The 20,605-nt window shown below is 33.8% G+C and overlaps 2 protein-coding genes across 3 annotated transcripts in view; both read right to left on the bottom strand.

Annotated features, from left to right (window-relative positions):
* Positions 1-18,810, bottom strand: part of LOC127118620 (uncharacterized) — a 37,179-nt gene extending 18,369 nt beyond the window's left edge. Inside the window, exon 1 of one of the 2 annotated variants that reach the window (XM_051048845.1) lies at positions 18,674-18,810. The gene's annotated coding sequence lies outside the window, so the exon portion shown is untranslated. The remainder of the gene's footprint in view (positions 1-18,673) is intronic. The other variant, XM_051048846.1, reaches the window with a different exon arrangement.
* Positions 4,007-18,810, bottom strand: LOC127118621 (uncharacterized). The gene is made up of 20 exons (XM_051048848.1): positions 18,674-18,810; positions 16,762-17,591; positions 16,216-16,422; positions 16,009-16,070; positions 13,986-14,442; positions 13,289-13,489; positions 12,671-12,929; positions 12,065-12,305; positions 11,797-11,966; positions 11,144-11,707; positions 10,722-10,891; positions 10,276-10,492; positions 9,988-10,188; positions 9,541-9,657; positions 9,033-9,275; positions 8,200-8,404; positions 7,826-8,037; positions 6,805-6,956; positions 6,373-6,622; positions 4,007-4,540 (listed from the first exon to the last, which is right to left on the bottom strand). Exons 2-20 carry the CDS (start codon positions 17,577-17,579, stop codon positions 4,283-4,285), a joined length of 5,004 nt encoding a protein of 1,667 aa, XP_050904805.1. The 5' UTR covers positions 17,580-17,591; positions 18,674-18,810; the 3' UTR covers positions 4,007-4,282.
* Positions 18,811-20,605: the final 1,795 nt, after the last annotated feature.

Below are 20,605 nucleotides of genomic sequence, written 5' to 3'. Positions count from 1 at the left end.
CCACACAAGTGGTTCTATAAATAGAACCCTTATGTAGAAGCATTGGTGCAATTGCAATTTCGTTTCTCTCTCTCTCTCTCTCTCTCTCTCTCTCTCTCTCTCTCTCTCTCTCTCTCTCTCTCTCTCTCTCTCTCTCTCTCTCACACACACACACACACACACCACACACACACACACACACACACACACACACACACACTCAAAGCCTTCATTCGTAACAGTTAGCACTGAGATTGAAGGAATCCGTTCGTGTGAACTAAGTAGAGGCGTTGTCATCGTTCAACGTTCGTGATAGCTCCGTAGATCTGCATCAAAGGTTACAATCGCCACAAGAGGTAATGATTCTATCACTGATCATGCCCATTCGTAAGGATCACTAAAGGAGAAATTTTAAATTCTGCTGCGTTTTGGATCGCTCTTCTCCTTCATATTCTTTTACTTTGATGTTTCAGAAAAACGACTAATAATAAGTTTTCCATTATTGTATGTGTAAAAACACATTCCTTTTAAATGCCAATTTGTAATGATAGATTTGTGCATTCATGCTGACTTCAAGGTACATTTGTTGTAATCAATAATAAACTGATAACCTTGCTCTCAAAACTGGAAGGTTCTTATAATTACCCATGTAGCATAATCAAGTCAAATTCCCATTTTAAGTGATATAGTTGTTAAGTTGTAACATAATGCGATATGAATTGGTTACATTGTTAAACAGACTATAAATTCGTTAAGTTATTAAATAAATTATACATTTGTTACTAATATAAGTCAAATTAGCATACTTCTGTCATATGAATAAATTTATAAGTGAATACTGCATTTAAACCTTAAGTATAAGAAAAGACCAAATTCATTTTGCTCAGGTTTTTGTGAAAAACATAGATCATTTCCAACACTTAGATGGTCAACAAATTTTCATGTACACTAACATAAACATGAAGTAGTTAGTTCCTCAATTCAATGTAACATTGCAAAGTTATACATAACACATAAGTACACCATTAAATAGACATAGTTCTTAGAGGATGAAAATCAACCTTACATTAATGAAGTCAACAAAACATATAAATGCATCAAAAAGTGAGGTATGCATTATATGATCTCCTTCTTGATGTGCTTAGCCTTAGTTGCATATTGCATTGGAATTAGTGTTGGTGTAAGCCCTAGAGGCCAATACTTTTGGTGCTTGTATCAAATTATTTAAAGGCATTTTCTTTATTATGGTTGATTAATAAAGTCCTTGGAATAGATAGTCCGTTTAATGTATTAAGTGTGACTTAATCATGAGAACACATTAAACATAAGGACATTATTCTTAAAGTATCCGTAGTCGAGCTTTAGTGTGAAGTGGGATAACATTAAAGCATTAAGACTATTATGTTTGTAGACTGATGATCACATCTCATGGATCATGGATAAAGAGTTACCAAGTCTTAAACATAGGTATGAATATTAGGAGTAATATTTGTACCGGATTGACCCGCTATGAGAATACTATATAGAAAGTTATGCAAAGTGTCATAAGTTATTCTCATGGTGATAATAGTGTATACCACTCTTCGACCTGAAACCACTATGGATCCTAGATGTAGAGTCGAGTGCTTTATTGATGATCCAACATTGTCCGTAACTAGATAACGATAAAGACAGTTGATGGGTACTCCACAAAGCATGCTGAGGGACATGAGTGTCCTAGATGGAATTTGCCTATCCTGCGTAACAGGATAAATGTCTATGGGCCCAATATTGAACTGGACAAGGGTGACACGATTTATACCTTGTGTTCAATATAGACATAAGGGCAAAGGGGTAATTATACACATAATTATTATCACAGGAGGTTTTTGTCAGATCACATGATATTTTCGTGACTTGGGTAGCAGGGATGTGTTGCTAGATACCGCTCACTGTTTATTATGTTAAATGCGTGATTTAATATAATTGCCAACGTCGCGAAAACTTATAGGGTCACACACAAAGGACGGATTGATGAGAGATAGAATAATTAAGGAACATCGTAAGGTACGGTGTACTTAAGTAGAATACGAAATATGGTAAGATACCAAATACTTAAGTGATTTTGGCATATTATGAGATATGGGCCAAAATGCACTTAAGTGGGCTTTTTTGCTTAAAGCCCACACAAGTGGTTCTATAAATAAAACCCCTTGGGTAGAAACAATGTAACTCACTGAGACAGAAAACACAACTGAAGAGTTGGAATTTCGTATCTCTCCTTCTCACTCAAAGCCCTCATTCATAACAGCTAGCACTGCGATTGAAGGAATCCGTTCGTGTGGACTGAGTAGAGACGTTGTCATCGTTCAACGTTCGTGATCGCCCCGTGGATCTGTATCAAAGGTTTTAATCATTATCAGAGATCTGCACCAAAGGTTTGAATCGCCACAAGAGGTAACGATTCTATCACTGATCATGCCCATTCGTAAGGATCACTAAATGGAGAAAATTTTAAATTTCGCTGCGCCTTGGATGACAATTCTCCTACAATTAGGACTTCATCTTGCAAAATATCATCCAGAGAAGTTGGGACAACAACCCTCTTAGCAGGGGTGTTTCTAGAGCAAGTCGACGAACTACAATCATTTTTGGCAGAAGTTTGTGGGAGTACAAAGAAGGTTTGCTCGGCTGATTTGCTCAACTACAAATGATATAAGTGAATTGTAAATACATTATGATTTAATACCAGAATAAGCAACATATCGCTTAAAGGAAATTAATTGGGAAAGAATGTTAGATAACTTTTCTTTTGTATGTTTACTTATCTAATGGATATTATTTGGTAAGTGAGAATACACAGAATTATGTTAGAATCCGACGATGAATTTCGAAATACCTAATACCAGTCAAGAGTAGAAAATGATTGGGTATGTAAGTCCACAAGATGGGCATTTCGAGGACTTCGGGGAATAGGTCTCACCATAAAACTCGCCTGAATGGATAAGGCATAGTAATTTTCTCCTTTCAATGAGAGTAATCTTGTCCTGATATATCAATTTGACTGGATAGCTAGGAGTTGATGTTCATTTGTCATGTAAGTGATAAGAGTTGCATTCTTTTATACCCTTATCTATTTGTCGTGTAAGTGATAAGAGTTTACGAATGCGGTAATAGATGATCGTGTGATCACACATTATAAGAACTTAAGAGTTTTGAACTCCTAGTTTGTTCGCCTAATACGTAAATGTAGTATTATGTTAATTGAGTAATAATATGTACCTTTGATCGAATGGATCTATAAAATAAGGATAGTATCAAAGTATCACATGAGTCACAACTATCCAAACCTCATTACACTCAAAAGGCTAGAGTTTTTATACTGAAGAAAAGCCAAACATACTCTTCCTATTTATTTGAATACTTCATTTCTTTTTCTTTTCACTACCCAATATGAAATTGGAAGAATTCATTATTTGACCCAACAAACCTAATAATATGTACCTTTGATCGAGTGGATCTATAAAATAAGGATAGTATCAAATTCTCTCTAAAGTATCACATGAGTCACAACTATCCAAACCTCATTACATTCAAAAGGCTAGAGTTTTTATAGTGAAGAAAAGTCAAACATACTCTTCCTATTTATTTGAATACTTCATTTCTTTTTCTTTTCACTACCCAATATGAAATTGGAAGAATTCATTATTTGACCCAACAAACCTAATAATATGTACCTTTGATCGAGTGGATCTATAAAATAAGGATACTAACAAATTCTCTCTAAAATATCACATGAGTCAGAACTATCCAAACCTCATTACACTCAAAAGGCTAGAGTTTTTATACTGAAGAAAAGTCAAACATTCTCTTCCTATTTATTTGAATATTTCATTTCTTTTTCTTTTCACTACCCAATATGAAATTGGAAGAATTCATTATTTGACCCAACAAACCTCAGCCCATTATGAACTAAAAGATATTTCATACAACTTGAGGTAAAACAATAAAACTTTAAAGATTTAACATATATTTTAAAGATTTTAGCTCACGATTTAAAATAAATGATATATATAACTAGAAAGTTTGCTCCAAACAGGAAGTGACAGGTTTAATTCGAGGGTGTCAAGTTAAATATTCACAAAACTAACTATACGTAACTATATGTACAAGAATAAACGAAATTCTAGATATTTGTAGAAAAAATTGTTAGAATAATTTATATTGAGATTTGAAAGTTTATTGCAATGCAACTCCCCTGGCCTCTTAAAATTGTTGCACTTGTGCCTAGTAACATTTTTAAGAAACGAAGCGATAAAAAAGATCATGTTCTTTGCTCATGAAGTCTTCTCTCAGCAGCTATAACTGCCGCAATTGATGGAGGAAAGTCTCTCAGGTTTGTATTTGTATTAGGATTTTCATCGGTTTCTGGTGCCATTAGAGGTGCTCTTGCCAGCAAGCATTCCACGTCCTTAAAGGTCAAAACAGGTTGATCTTGATTTTTTGTGTTGCCACTGATGAATGAGTGGTTGCTTCTGCTTCTGTTCAATTTATATATGCTCTCTTCGACTGTGTCTTTTACCTAACAGATGCAAGAACAAAGATATAAGAACAATTCTTCATGTATGAATTTCTGAGACAAAACTTAGACCTGAGGCAAGAAAGGGTAGAGAGAACATTAATTCATGTTCTTTGCTTTCATTCACTCAAATAAATCTTAATATTTCCAAAACATCTACAAAAGTATAGAGAAGGCTGTTGGAAATTCCACCGTCATTGGGGTCTGACCCCTAGTCGCCTTAATGCGGCATTTGAATTTCCTTTATTGGAGCCTTTGATAGGTGGATTTAGTCCCACATTACTTAGAGATATGGTTTAGAGATATGGTTTGTGTAGTGTCTATGAAGCTTGCGCAACCCTTACTTTATAGCCCAGTTTTATAGGGATTAGTTAGGTCCAACCCAAATTCTAAGAACCCATTTTGTATGAATAAGTTAGCCTCAACCCAAAATTTCTAAGATGGTATCCGAGCTTATCTAAATATGTTTGTTGGGTTTCCCGCATTGTCCACAATTCAGGCTCATTGAGACCTGAGCGTGAAGTGTGATGGAATCCACCTTCATTGCGATCCGCCCCTAATCGCCTAATTGCGGCATTTAGCTTGCTTTCATTGCAACCTCAAACACCTTAATTGTGTTGAGTTTGAATGGGTGGATTTAGTCCCACATTGCTTAGATATATGACATGAATTGGGTTTATAAAGTTTGAACAACCCTCACCTTACAAACCGGTTTTGTAGGGATAAGTTAAGCTCAACCCAAAAATTCTAAAAGAGACATTTCGAAGAGTTTAAACAAGCAAACAAACTCGTCTTGTGATTGGATTAGAATATCCATAAACTATTTTTTTTTTCGAAGAACCTAAACAAAACTTATATAGTAAAACAAACTCATCTTGTGATTTAAACACAAACATGGAAATATAGCTTAGAATATGTCCATAAACTATTTTTTGTTTTTCAAAGAATCTCGTAATATGTTATATGCTTGTACAAAATAGACTATAAAAAGCTTGTACAAAATTTTCTCACATTTGCTTGTACAAAATTTTCTCACATTTGCTAATCAATTGTAAAAACAATTTATACACGAGCACTTAAATGAAAACAATTATTGAATAACTTTTAATCAAGCTATTTACCCCAAATACATTTAGTGGTTACTGATGGTTGTTTTTAGAAATTAGGTTCACCCTAACTCAAACCTTAAAAAAATGGTTTGTAAAGGGGTAGCTTTCAAGTGTCAACCACCACTTATAAACATATTTTTAGATTATATCTCGTTTAATGTGGGACTTTTAACATACTTAAACGTGATTTGAGTGGTTTATCGGCCCAATGAATGGTTTATCGGCCCAATGAATTTTGGATAGACTGTGATACTATTTTAAATTTTGAATTAATCCTAACTTAACCTTTGCAAAACTGACACGTAAGGGGAGGATTGTCATTGCCACCACTTGTATATACATATTTTCAAGTCATATCTTATCTAATGAGAGACTCTTATCCGTGGCAATTGTCTCTTAAGAAATATTAGCTAATCAATGAAATGAGCAAATCCATAAGTCCTCACAGAAATCATATAGAAGTAATGCAACAGATATTTAATATGATTTAAGGAGTGGAGTGAAGTATTAACTATAATAAAAAAATTCATTTAAAAGAATAAAGTAATGTCAAACATATCTTTATATGACTTGAGAAACAAAAAATTATGCAACTAAAATTCAAATATTCAAAGCAAAAAACTTGGACATGAATACTAGAAATGATCTAGAGTTAATTCAAGTGAAGAGCACATCCAAAGACAAGGATGATTGAATTCGAGTGGTGATAGAAAGAGAGAGACTTACTAAGAAACGATGAATGAGGGTCTTATTCCTTTGACCAATACGATGTACACGACTGATTGCTTGTGCTTCAACAGCTGGATTGAGTAATGGCTCTACAAGGACCACATGTTGTGCTTCCAAAAGATTAAGACCATTGGCTCCATGTTGGATTAAAAGCAACAACACCTGAATAGATTTTGGTTCTGACCCCTCACATCCTTTTGAGTCATTCTGTTTTCCTCTAAATTGACTGATGGCGGTGTGAGCTTTCCTGAACTCACAAATTCATACCAAAAATAACATTGATTAATTTTTAATATGAAATTGAACCAAAATAGGATTTCGATCATGATTTTTGCCTTCCTATTCCATTTTTTACGCCTCTAAAAGTCTTCTAGTTCAGCATAAATACTCAAGTAAAATATGAAATAGAAATGGCATAGATTATTATACCTGCCTCCGTTCATCCGGATGAAGGTGATGTTATTGGTGGCAAAGGCATGTTCCAGTACATCAAGTACATCTTTCCAACTTGAAAATACAAGAACTTTTGATTTATGATTTGCAGCCTTAATCCACAAGATTCTTCTTGTGACTGCTTCAATCTGCAAAACATCATCAATACAAAGATGAAGAATAGTATTAAAAAAAATCCAATGCTGACTTTTTAGCAGGAACATGAAAATTACAAATTGGAATGTATTATTAACAATGATATACACATTAATAATAATAGATATTCTAATTTTAAAAATAGTTAGCATGTTGTCTTTTGTATATTCTATTCGAATTTAATTCTTCTCACTTGGAGATTGTCCTCGCCTTACCGTACAAGTCGGTGTTGTGGGGTTGACTTAAGTCCAACCTAAATTCTATGATATTAGAGTATAACCTAGATTCGTTGGACCATCCGTCATTATGCCACCTGGATCACACTTCAAATTCTCAATCCTAGAGGGGGTGTTGATAATCCCACATTAGATAGTGAAATGACCAAAATAGTAATGGTATGTGTTAGACATCCCTCCCCGTACAAGTCACTGTGTGGGATTGAGTTAAAACCAATCAAAACTTTAAGATGGTGTCCAGATTATCATCGATTTGTTAGGACACTGGTTATCGGGCAACTTGGTTCATGCTTCAAATATTTATAGCCCTGAGTGTGAGAGGGGTGTACTGAGATTCTACATTGAGTACATATATGTTTTGAATAGTGGTTATATGCGGTCAGCATTCCTCATCTACCCACTCTCTTCGAACAACAAAAGGAACACAGCTATCGACATACTTTGCCATGCCATTCATTCATAAGTAAAATCTCAAGTAGAAAGCAGTACAAAATCATGCCAGTTCAGACTTAGGCATCACAACAAGTAGATCCCAGTGGTAGTGGCGTGTGTAAACGAAGATGGAATATGATCATTATTCATCTAGAGATTATCAATACACTTAAAGTTGCAATGCGATAAAACACCTTGGTTCCATACGAGCCTTTGACAGTAATGGATGATTCATGTTTTCCACAGCTGTCAGGTGTATGCAGCATTGATGAATTGGGAGATTCCTTTTGTGCATCAACAGCATAGGCAATGTTTCCAAAATCAGTATGCTGTCGACATGTAGGGCACATCACCCAATTATGAGTCTTGCTATGTTGAAGCCTCTTCTCAGTCATAGCAAATAAACCTGTGAGAAATAGATGCATAGTTATGTTTTATACAATATTCTTAAATTACGTCAAAATTCAATTCTCCTAGAAACATATGCTGTTAAAGATTGATAAATGACTATCACATCTCTAACACAACTAAAGAAAGATAATATGAAGTTTTGTCATATAATACTTACATTTACAGCAGGTAACGTGCCCACATTGAAACACCATTCTCTGATGGCCTAGCTTTTCTTGGCAAATTGGGCATGTTTCCTCATAAGTTTTAGATATGAGTTCACCCTTCTCTTCTGTAGAATTTGACATAGCATTTGTGTCTTGAGTGCATGAAGAGTTAACTGGACTTTCCAATGGCAGTTTTTGCTTAGACTGAACCAAACCCTGAAAGGTAATTCAGCTTAGATTTGATGCCCAAACCATAAGATCTATTGGACTACCAGCTATCAGGTCCCCGCTATCTGACCACTTGGGTCATGCTTCAAATGTCCAGCTAGACGTGAGGGGGTGTTAAGAGTCCCACATTGGATTAGATATGAACTTCCAATATGTTTAAACGTGAAGCCGGTTATATAAGACTGAGTTAGGAACAACTCATGTTCTATTATAAATCATTCTCAACTTAGTCTTTGAAAGTCTCACGTTTGAGACAACTCAAAACTGGCGTGAGTGGGTGCTAAGAATCCCACATTGAATGAGATATGAACTAACAATATGTTTATAAGTGATGCCAGATTTATAAGGTTGAGTTAAGCCCAAACCCATGTTCTAATAACATTAATGTTCAAATGAACTATTCAGAATTTCCATGCTTCTACATAATATTTCATGATTATTGTCAAGAGCCAACTCTCAAATAGCTTTATATATCTTTAAAAGTCCGCGGTATGTGTATACTTTTTAGTCACCATTAATTGCTCAAGGGGTTAATTTTGATTACCTAGAAATTTGGCAAATACACAGAGGAATTATATTAATCACATAAAAAATTCTAAGGCTTATTTTTCTATACCTTTAAGTAGCGTAGCTTTCCTTTTATCTGTGACAACAAGGCCAATGACATAAACTTCTCCTGGGAAAAGTTTGAGCTAGCCGCATATAATTCATTTTCACCTAGAGAATCAAGAGATTTATCATCTTCATTTGCCCTTAGGTGTAAACGAGAAACCGCCATCTTTATTTCATCATGGGCTCGCAGATATTGATCTTGAGCTAATGCCAAAGACCTTGCATAAACAAACTCCTTTCGCATTCCCTTACAAAGCCATGAACAAATAATCAGAATCCATTGAATATACATTGTTAGTATGGATGATCTCAAATTTTAAAAAGATTGAATCAGAAAAACTCAGTCATTAATTTCCAGGTGAGCACAATCAACCTATCGCGTATGTATTTATTATTTTAGGATGGGAGGGTAATATTGAAATCAAAACTCTCTAGATTAATACCTCGTATATGAATCACATCTGTCAAATTCAACTATAGATAAGCATAGATTATATTTCATCAAGTTATACCTCCAAAATATGTAAATGCTTGGTGGCTGCTGAGATACTGTCCTTTCCAAACTGAGTCTTGCAATAGTTCTTTATAACTCCAAGAAGAACCTCCAGCATAGATGCCGATCTCGAAGCCTAAATAGATCACCATAATTAATATGGAAGATTAGTAAGTAATTGTCACATATTTCTCAAGCCGGTTTTGTAGGGTTGAGTTAGGTCCAACCACATTTCTTAACAGTAATATACATTGCTAAGGGACAAGATGAATTTAGTACAACAATTCACAAAAACTGGATAATTTTTTCAGGGTAATGCAGTGAAATGTTGAAGTTCTTTCAATTTTTATTTCATTTTTGTTAAGTGACAATTCTGGACTCTGTTTCAATCGACCATGAAAAAAGGAGAAACATTATATTTGCAAATGTCATAGACAAAGGAATTTAACTGAAATTAATTACTTACCATAACTCTTTGTCCAACATTCCTTTTTCCAGACTCATCATAATCAATATCAGATACTGATGAACTGTGATTAGACTTTGATAGCTTTGCGAGGAATTGATTACGTGCAAATATTTTCTTTTTAAAACCTACTGCTTCCTCAGCAGATGAAATTAGCCCTCCACGTTCATCCTTGAGAACAAAGAGTCTAGCTTCATAGTTCTGAAGATAAAATTAAAACATGAGACCATATTACATTTGTTAAAAGTTGTGTGAATCAAATTGCAAGATAAGCTCAATTTTCCAAACCTGAAACAATTCATCTAGTTCACACAGAAGGCATGGGGGGCCATCACAATTAGGTTGACAATTTCGACATTTACCAACACGCTCAATATCTTCATCATTTGGTTTTTCCATTGTCTCATCGATTTCTAACAAACGATCTAATAGCACTTTCCTAGAGGCTTCTAACTGATCCAAACTGGTTTGAATTTGATACTTCAGAGAGCTTATGCTCCGAAAACTGGATCAGAAGTAACACGCATTAGTAACAATGCATGTTATAGTAAATTTACTAATTGTCATTTATCAAAATGTCTTAGAAATGAATTTTCAAATCTTAAATTATAAAAGAAACTGTTATGGCAATGCAACATAACCAATCAATACAACTTTGCTATGAGTTTTCACAAAAATCCACTGCTTTACGAATATCTTTGTTGAACAATCTTATACAGCAAAACATCACTAACCGAGTAGCTACTCGTGACGATTTTGAATTGTTTGAATTTCCTGAGATGGCTTCTTCAATCTTTCTAAGCAACTCGGTTGAGAAATCCTTGTTCTGCTCAGCATTATGAAGTGCTTCTAACCACCAAAGTGTATTTTGATTTTTTCTGGTGTCACGATATAAGTTACAAACCTTCAAAGTGTCCAAAAGCCAATTACAGAAAACAGTAAGTGGAGACTACTAAAACAAACCAAGAACAATCCCGCTAGATAAGGAATCTATTTAAAAGGAAACATCAAATATTAAGGTTTTTGGCAATCCATGATAAAATATCAACTTATATTTCAAGATGCTAAATTGGACTTAAAAAATAAAAGAAAAAGCCTCAAAAGTCCAATACAAACAGATAATTTTTATTTCTTAAGAGCCATTAAGGATATTTACCTGCATGTAAGAACTTTGAAACTCCTGTTGAGCTGTAGTTAGCTTTGAACTGAACACAGATAAATATTTAAGTTTTAAATCTTCGCACTCTGTTATCAGATATTTGACGGAACTTGCAGACAAATCATCAAATTCTCTATCATTTAAGTCATTTTCTGAAAGGCTAGATTCAACATTTGATGGTTCTGCAGAAGTTATGTTATCGCAGTTACTTATTTTGTGCCTCTTCACATGATCATGATCAACCTTTGCAAGAGAATGCCTTTTGGTTGTATTAATTGCAGAAGTGCCAGACACTTGCTTTCGTTTGGATGGCAAGATCAAAGAAAAATTCTCAGCCAACGGGGATATATTAGCAAGATTATGATGAATGTGAATATTTAACAAAGGATCAAGGCGGAAATCTTCAGAATGCTCTTCAGCAAAAGTAAGAGCTTCAATGTACAGCAAAGCAGCTTGAGAAAAATCTTTTTGTATTGTAATGATTGCGGCAAGTGCATTCAGAGCGATAACTAACCTCCTGAGAGCTTCCTCACCTTCTACCTTGGTCTTGCTTATAAGGACCTGCAGATTAAGTTCCACGTCAATTGAAAACGCAAAACACATGTGCATTGTTCGTAAAAGCTTATCAAAGATCATTACAAGTAACACACCATTAGTACTTCCTCCATTGTCATAGGAGACTGGTGCAGGGATCGCAACCCAGAACTTCCAACCTGGGGATGACAACAAGCCTGGCGAAGCTTCAGCAAAGCATCCAATAGCTTCCTTGCCTCCGTTTGGGTCATTGAAGGATCAGACAAACCATTCAAAGCTACAGAATCTGGAATCCATGTGAAACATTGCAAGATCAATCATTATCCTATATGCATTGCTTTCAAATGACTTATAAAAATTAAATTAACAACACTGAGCAAAAACCTGGGACTTTTCTATTAAGAATATCATTTCTCAAACTTTCGATAAACTCATGGGAATCTCTAACACAAGCTTCATGTTGCCTCTGGTAAAAGTGCTCTTCTACTGGTGATAGTGTAAGCCAAGAGAGGCACTCCTCTTGTGAAGGAAGTTCCAATTCATCTGCAACATGTTGTTTACAAGAACGCCACATGATTTGTTTGAAAATTCTGTGTGTAAATTCCATAGCTCCCATATCTCCCTTCTGCAAAATTATGGATAAGAATAGAAATGTACAGAAAAAATAAATTAATGAAAGAACTCTGCTGAAAGAAATGATTCAGATCAAGGACGTGACAAATCAGATAAATCAAAACTACAACATAGAAAGGCTGCTCCATTCTCTAGACACACAAAACTTTTAGCATGTGTTATGACAACAAAATAAAGGTTTCCATGTTAACTCTAGCTTCTAAGACTGTTATATTGTTTTTGAATATAAGTTGACAATAAGAGAACATAGCTGCACTACTATTATACTACTCCATGTTTATTTATTAAAAAAAAACGGAGTACTAAGAAACATCAATCTGCAACAATTTAGTATAACATAAGTTATAGATAAAATACCTCGTAAGGATCTCGAATAACTTCACTCCACCATCTGTATATATTGAAAGGACTAGTTTTACTGAACCTTAAAAGTCCATATAAGTCATCAAGCTTTCGCTGAATTGGGGTTCCTGTAACGCACCAACGATGCTTGGAATGGAGTCTAAGAGCCATTTCAGTTGCAGCGGTAGCAACAGTGCTCTCCACCATTTGAGCCTCATCCAAACAAATCCTCCACCAATATATTCTGGTAAGAAGAGTTGGGATAACTGGGTACCTACAAGAAGAAAAAGAACAGGCTACTAAAAACCTTGGATCATAAAAGCACATACAGAAAACTGAACTTATTCTAATAAATAATATTATGCATATCATGTATCATGTGTGGTTCCTGTAAATATTTAAAAAAATATATCCACCTCAAACTCACAGGAAATCAGAATCTGAACTTATTCTAATAAATAATAAAAGCACATGCAGAAAACTGAACTTACTCTAATAAATAATATTATGCATATCGAGTATCATGTGTGGTTCCTGTAAATATTTAAAAAATACATATCCACCTCAAACTCACAGGAAATCAGAATCTGATGATACAAATGGGAAAATATCATACTACTCTTTAGAGCTAACCTTTTTTGAAACCTCAAAAGATGTCGATCACCTATATGTCTATCAGAGTCATGGGACAAATCCTCTTTAAGCACATCATATGTAGTGATTACGATGTCTGCACTGGCAAGATCATCGATATCCATTGAAGTTGAATTGGAGAAAGATGTTTCACGCGCACCTTCATAAATACAAGTTTTCAGGGCTCCTGGACGTGTATGACTGCAGTGACAAGTGACAAAGAAAAGTTAACGAGTATGAGACAGATATAAGTTCATTTAGTTTAAATCACTAAATAAGAATTACACAATGTGATCACAATTCATATTCATAACCAAAATTAAAGAAAGGAAAAATAATCCAACTATGCATGTCTAAAAGAAACTAAAACTTGAAAACAGCTGGCAATTATGTTAATATGTATCATGGTTTTAAAAACTTTAGATTGAGTCTCAACATTCCAAAATAAAGGTGGCACAGCTGGCATATCAAATCTGTGCTCCTTTAACAATCTTAATGCATTACTTATGCCCTAACAGGAGAGTTATTATAATCCTTAGGCCAAGTTAACCATTAACACAAATTGATGCAACATGCAAGCATGCAACTCGATATGGGTAACACAGAAAGTAGGACCTTGCAGGCATTATAAAAAACAGTAGGCGCCGAGCTCTAGGTTGATACAAACATTGATAATTTCATTAAGAAAAAACTATACCGAATAATTTCATCATGCCACTGGGGCAAAATAGGAGCTGGGCAAACAATGAGTGTAGCACCAGAGGCGATAGGAGATTCAGTAGCTTGCATTAGTTCAGAGCACATTTGACATACATATTCCCCATTCCTCAAAGCTATAGTAGTTTTATGTGTCTTGCTTTCCAATCCTTGTTTTGATTTCAGTGACTTTCCTTTAGGCGAATAACCAACACAATCTGCATGTTGCCAAGCATCACAAACGTCACATTGAACCCATAGTCCTTCATATTGGAGACTTTCGCTGACAGCTCCACATATGCACTCCACGCGCTCTCTTTTAAGTCTTTTTAAAGCGGCTTTTTCGTTGCCATTGACTTGGGGAACTGAGTCAATTAGTGTGTCGCTTCCATTTGCTGATCTACGGTGAGCAAAGATGCAGGCAAGCAATTCTACAGTTTTTCCTAATCCCATCTCATCTGTTACATTGAAACATTTCATCAGAGAGAACGGAAAACACGATTTGCCAAAATAGCAATAAAGAACAATTGCCTTCAAATTACAGCTACTTAAGCTTCAGAACAAGAGCATTATAATTACGTGCTTAATATTTTAGACTATCGAACATAAATAAATACATAGAACAATATAAAGTAAACATAAGATAATTACAAGTTTCCATAAGAGTTGTCATTGAACCACAACGAGAGACTATGCAAGTAGAACAACACGGCCATACAGTTTGTCAATATGCAAATAAACAACACTACACTTTCAACTTTCTAGCTCTTAAATTTCAGAATGCATAGGTATTACAGCCTCGAGATTCCACACCATAGAGCATAAATGAACATTAGAAAGCAAAAATAAGAGTAAAATTTAAAAAATTTAACAAGGGTTTCCTACTCAATGGAATTCTTTAGTATCTCAAGAAAATTTAGGAAGAGGAATTTTGTTCAAAAGAAAGAGGAATATGACACTTGAAACCTGGATTGATGTTCACTATGCAATGTCCATTGTTGACAAGATTAATCATTAGATATTGAAGTTTTCTTAGAGGATTCTTGTGACTTGGTGGGAAAATATGACAACAGGTTTGATGCTTTGAAGCTCGGATTATCCAAAATGGGAGAAGTATCTGTGTCGGACTTGTATCAGATACCGATACTCCTAAGATACTTCCGGATACGGTCATAGAAATATCCAAAAGTACATTATTGTTTTGTTAAAATTAAGTTACCAGATACATTTAAGATACTCTGTGGATACGGCTTCATTGTGGTGCAATAGAGACAATACAACTGGGAGGGTTAAGTTTTTAAAACTCTTTTTTCACAAATCTTTGGCATGTTTTTTAAACGATTAAATACACTTCTAGTTTTTACATCTTAAAAGAAAACTACGTCTCTCCTCCATAAACATAGAGAAGTCCCACATTCACTTTTTGTCTTAGGTGATACAACTTTTGTGTCGACAACGACGTTAAAATATAGTTTAATCTATGCAATAACTCTACAATTTTTGTTTTGATCATAACTATAATTTACAAATTGTGGTCATTATTGTTATACGTTAAGGAGTTATTGATGCCTATTTCTTTACAAGTATTCTACACCTATGTAAGTTTGTGTATTACATTTTATTAACATGCCTAAGTCGTGTCAAATTGAATTTCAAAAATTTCTTGTATACAATATACCTTATTGTTCAACAAATTAGTTACTTCTATCCCAATTTTCCCAGATATGTATATAACAGCGGCATTGATAACATTTCAACAGCACAGAGAGCAGGATGCTATCAGAAGAACCATACTGATCTTGCCCTCACAAGATTCCATGGATTACTCATCGTGCAAAATATTTGACTGAATAGTCAATTCATTAATAAGTCAAAGGAGGCCAACTGGTAAAAAGCTATTTGTTAATAAAAGATTGTTTTTACCACTGTAAAATATAACAACTTATTCAAATTTAAAAATTAATAAAATCCACTTGATTATTAGAGAAAAATAAAAGAAATATGCAGCATAACTTGGGACCTACCAGCAAGAATGCCTCCGAATACATAAGGTGAAGAAGTCTCTGGGCACAAAGAAATATTTCCACTGAAGCCATTATAACTTAAATAAGTACACGTAAAATGAAATCATAATTGTAGGGGGAGAGAGAAAGTGAAGCCTCCCATATGAGTTATGTAACAAAAAAAGAATGCATGTAAGTTATATTTTGCTAACTGGTTAAAAAACTTACCTGAACGGATTGAAAAACATTTTAGAGCTTGTGTCCAGAAAATCAACCGCCACACATAATGGAGAATGAAATTGATTTATTTCTCTTTCAATCTGACTTTCTTCCATTGCTTTTTCTCGTTTTACCATCCAAAAAGCTGCACGCCGTTGATATGGCCGAAGTTCAGGAAGTAACTCAGGTATGTCATCTTCAAGCATTGGCTCTGCTCTGTGCACATATATACAAAAGATAAGCTAAAGGCTACAAGCTAGATAACAAAATCGAGCAATGTTACTAAATTCCGCTACACTACATTGTTATAATGCCGCTATATGGTGAATCTTAATACTAAATAAAATATCCAGAACAATAATCATTTCGGCAAATTCTGCTACACTAGAGCACCGATATAGCTTCTATTACTATTTGACAACACTGAATTGGAGATTGATTATTGCTAAAGACTTAAGCTAGTCTGTTATTGTATAATGAGTGACAATTGAGCATTATAAGAATTGTTTCTGTCCTAAAATTAGTGATCAAGACAAAAGAGAAAACTCAACTTACTTTGAAGGCTTAATGGCTTCATAAAAACCAGCAGGATCGAACCTTGAGCATTCCCCTTCATAGCTCCCGTTGTCTTCCATGTCTGTCTGCGAATCAACTTCCATTTCCATATAGCTACTTAACCCATACCTAACCTCTGAAGTCATCATTTCTGGTCGTAACCAAGACATGACATTCATCATACTCTTTTTCCATAGCTGTCTAGAACTCTCAAGAAGCGACTCACATGCATTGAAGGCACTCTTTAGTACCTCAACCCTCACCCTCAGGGAAGGTATGTCCTCAGAAAGCCTAATCCCAGGAACCACCCTCAATGTAACAAATTTCAAACTCGTCAAATGAACAAGACCAGAAACACCTTCATCAGGTCCATCAAAAATACCCGATAACATCACTGTGCATGTTTCACTATTGTCAGTTGTAGCTCTTCTAACAAACTCTAAATGAATATCGGTGTAAGGTAATACAGGCCAATGGCCAAGTTTGATTCGACCAAGAACATTACCGACATTACATAACCGAAATCTTAACGAGAATTGGGGATCCTGAGAAAAATCTTCAGACAGTTCAAAACCATTAAAACCTTCTCTTATATTTAAATCCCTAAGAACAACTTCAGAAATATCAAGGTGTTCATCTGACAACCAACCAGAGCGGTCAACTTCAACAACATACGGTTTATCAATATCATCAAAATTACGTTTTTCTTCTTCTCCCGCTTCTACAATATTATCTTTATCCAATTCTGTTTCCGTAGTACCATTTGTTTCTACTATTATCCCACCCGATCGACGTGGTTTATTTTTCCGCCTACCCATCAATTATCACCACTGCATAAAACCAGAAAGATAAAAAAACACATCAAACAAAAAGTCAAGTTACACTTAGACTACCTATGGCTCTACTTATAATCACTTAAAAAAACTTGTCCCTGAATATAAGTCTCATATCAAGTTACTGAACACATTTCTTTGTTTATTTCCAAATATAATCCCAATTACTATTAGTACTACTAACTAATGTTTTAAAAAACGGTCCGTTGCCACGAAAACAGTCGCGACAAAACAGTATCGAAAGGTGTCAATACCGATACCGTTATTCGCCGTTTTGGTGATAAAGAACAAATTGTGATTAATTCACATTGCAATGACCGCAATCAGTGTCACAACACATGTACCGACCGAAATCGCGAGAACCTTTAGGCGACCGAAATCGCGAGAACCTTTAGGCGACCGAAATCGCGAGAACCTTTAGGCGACCGCAATGCCCCGCAACCGACCGATATTTGTCTTGGGAAATGAAAAGTTGGGGTTTGAAACATCTATACATGAAAAGGTATTTAAGTAACATTCATATACAAATTTAACACATTAAACATTGTACTTATTTTTCTTAATATAGGTAAAAATGACAAAAGGAGCTTATAAAAAGGGAGTAGAGTACTAGTAACATACTAAAATTACTAATGATGTTACATAATTGAAACTAAAGCACAACATGAAGACACAAGAACTCAAAAAGATGTAATAACAACAAACTAAAGAATAACTAAACATGAACTCAAAAGACCTATGAAGACACGTGAAAACACGACACCGACACTAATAATAATTTAAAAAATGAATAAATTAAACTTAATCACAAGTGTCACCGAAACTTCCAAGCTTTTTTAAGACATGTGAGACTATATAGCAAAAGACACACACTCAGTCAATGTAGAAACATTCAAAAGTTGGAAAATGCAATTAAACAGCAAATGCTTAGAAAGAAGAAAACCTTAACTGAATAAAAGGATAGGTACAAAAATATAGAATGAAGATAACACTGCCATAGGCTAGGCATAGTCTAACAATACAGAAAATCCCTAAAAAACTTTACAATTCTACAAATGAGGAGTTTTTGGAATTGGAACCTGGAGAGAAGAAGAGAATCACCGAAGTAAACAAGAGTATGAATCGTTGAACGAATAGAACACTGTTGATAGAGCAGTGTCTGTTATCTTTCTTTCTACGATCAAGCTAATTTTACAACGGAAAGCCGCATCAACAGGTTGTTTTGTTTGCATCAAATTCAACGGTCGTGATTTCACTCTCATTTTAGGAAAATGACCATTTTGCCCTCTTTTTTATTTCATTTGCTTTTCCAAGCAAACACTAATTTGTCGATCAAATTTCTTTTCAACAAAAACATGTGAATTTAAATGCACCTAACGATATTTAGTTATTTACCAAAAATATTTTAACTCAAGAATCACGGTATAAATTTAGAGCATTAACTAACTAATTAATTAATATTATTTTATTTTAATGTTTTCTAAAATCTGTTGACCTAGCATAGAAAAAAAATTACTAAATCGTTGAAATCGTTTTGTTTTTATAAAAATTGATTCGATGAGTAATATATATACTGTCAACCAATGAAAACCATTAATCTCGCAAAATCAGACTGAAAATTTTAAAATACTGGTATGATATGGCAAAATGATATATTTTTATTGGATGATAGTGTAAAACTATTTTACACTGTCATATATATATATATATATATATATATATATATATATATATATATATATATATATATATATATATATATATATATTATGATATAATATGATACGTTAAAAAAAATTAATTATTTTCAATAAAAAATTTAAATATTTAATTTTATTTTAAATATAATAAATAACAATAAGTATTTAATTAATTTGTAATCTAAATTATTTTATAATAATTGAGATAATCTCAATTTCACTATTTAAAAAATATATATATAATATTGATTATAATTATAAATACTATTAAAATATAATTAATAATATTAAATTTTTAATTTATGATAATGTTAGTGTTCTTTTGTATAATTTATATTATAGACTTGTTTATAATTTTTGTGTAATTGATGTAATTATAAAAATGTACCAAAGAAAGTGAGATAGGATCTAAATATAGAAAAATATATTAAATTTTAAATTTTTGATAATGTATTAATTATTTTGTACTGTATATACTCATGATTAAAATTAAATTAATATTTATAATTTATATATAAAAAAATATAAGCTAAGTATTTGTATTTGATAAATAAATAAAAATTACATAACAAATATTTGATAAATATTAAAAAATGCTACAAATATTTATATTTTTTGATAAAAAATAATATGAATCAAATATGATTGGTGAGTATAAAAAAAATACGACAAGTGTATTTTCACTAACTTATGATGCGTATTTTCACTAGAAAATGGGCATGCCTTCCATATTAGGTTCGTCCAAAAAAAACCTGCAAAAAAAATAGGACAGGGTCGGATTCTTATAATATGAGTGCATGCCTAAATCATTTATCCGCCCCACTAAAAATAGTATGGGTGGGTGCATTGCTCCTTAAAATCTAAAACTTAGAAAAACTATGTTTGATGCGTTATCGTCCGCATACCAAAAAAATGGGGTGGACATACCTAATAGGAGGTGCAAGCCTAAAATATAGGCTCGTCTCACCAAAAATGTAGATAAAACAGACATCTTTGACGGGTCAGATCCGTTTTACCGCTTGTAACAATTTATGCCACTAATTATTTAAATATTTGTTTAATATTATTTTAATACATGAGAGAGAGAGAGAGAGAGCGCTTTCATTCCAGTTTAATTAACTTTTCATTTCTGTTTTTGGTTAGTTACAAAATAATACAATTGTCTGCTTTTATATTGCAGACCTGATGACCTGCAATAGTAGGTTTTGAATACTGCTTAGACTGAAATTTATCAATCTTGAGCTTATACTAGATATATACGTTAATAACACCCCCCCTCCACACACACACACACGCGCGCGCGCGCACACA

Source organism: Lathyrus oleraceus, chromosome 2 (assembly GCF_024323335.1).
Source record: "Lathyrus oleraceus cultivar Zhongwan6 chromosome 2, CAAS_Psat_ZW6_1.0, whole genome shotgun sequence".
Lineage (NCBI taxonomy): Eukaryota > Viridiplantae > Streptophyta > Magnoliopsida > Fabales > Fabaceae > Lathyrus > Lathyrus oleraceus.
The sequence above is the reverse complement of the archived record's forward strand: the minus strand, read 5'-3'. Positions and strand labels throughout refer to the sequence as shown.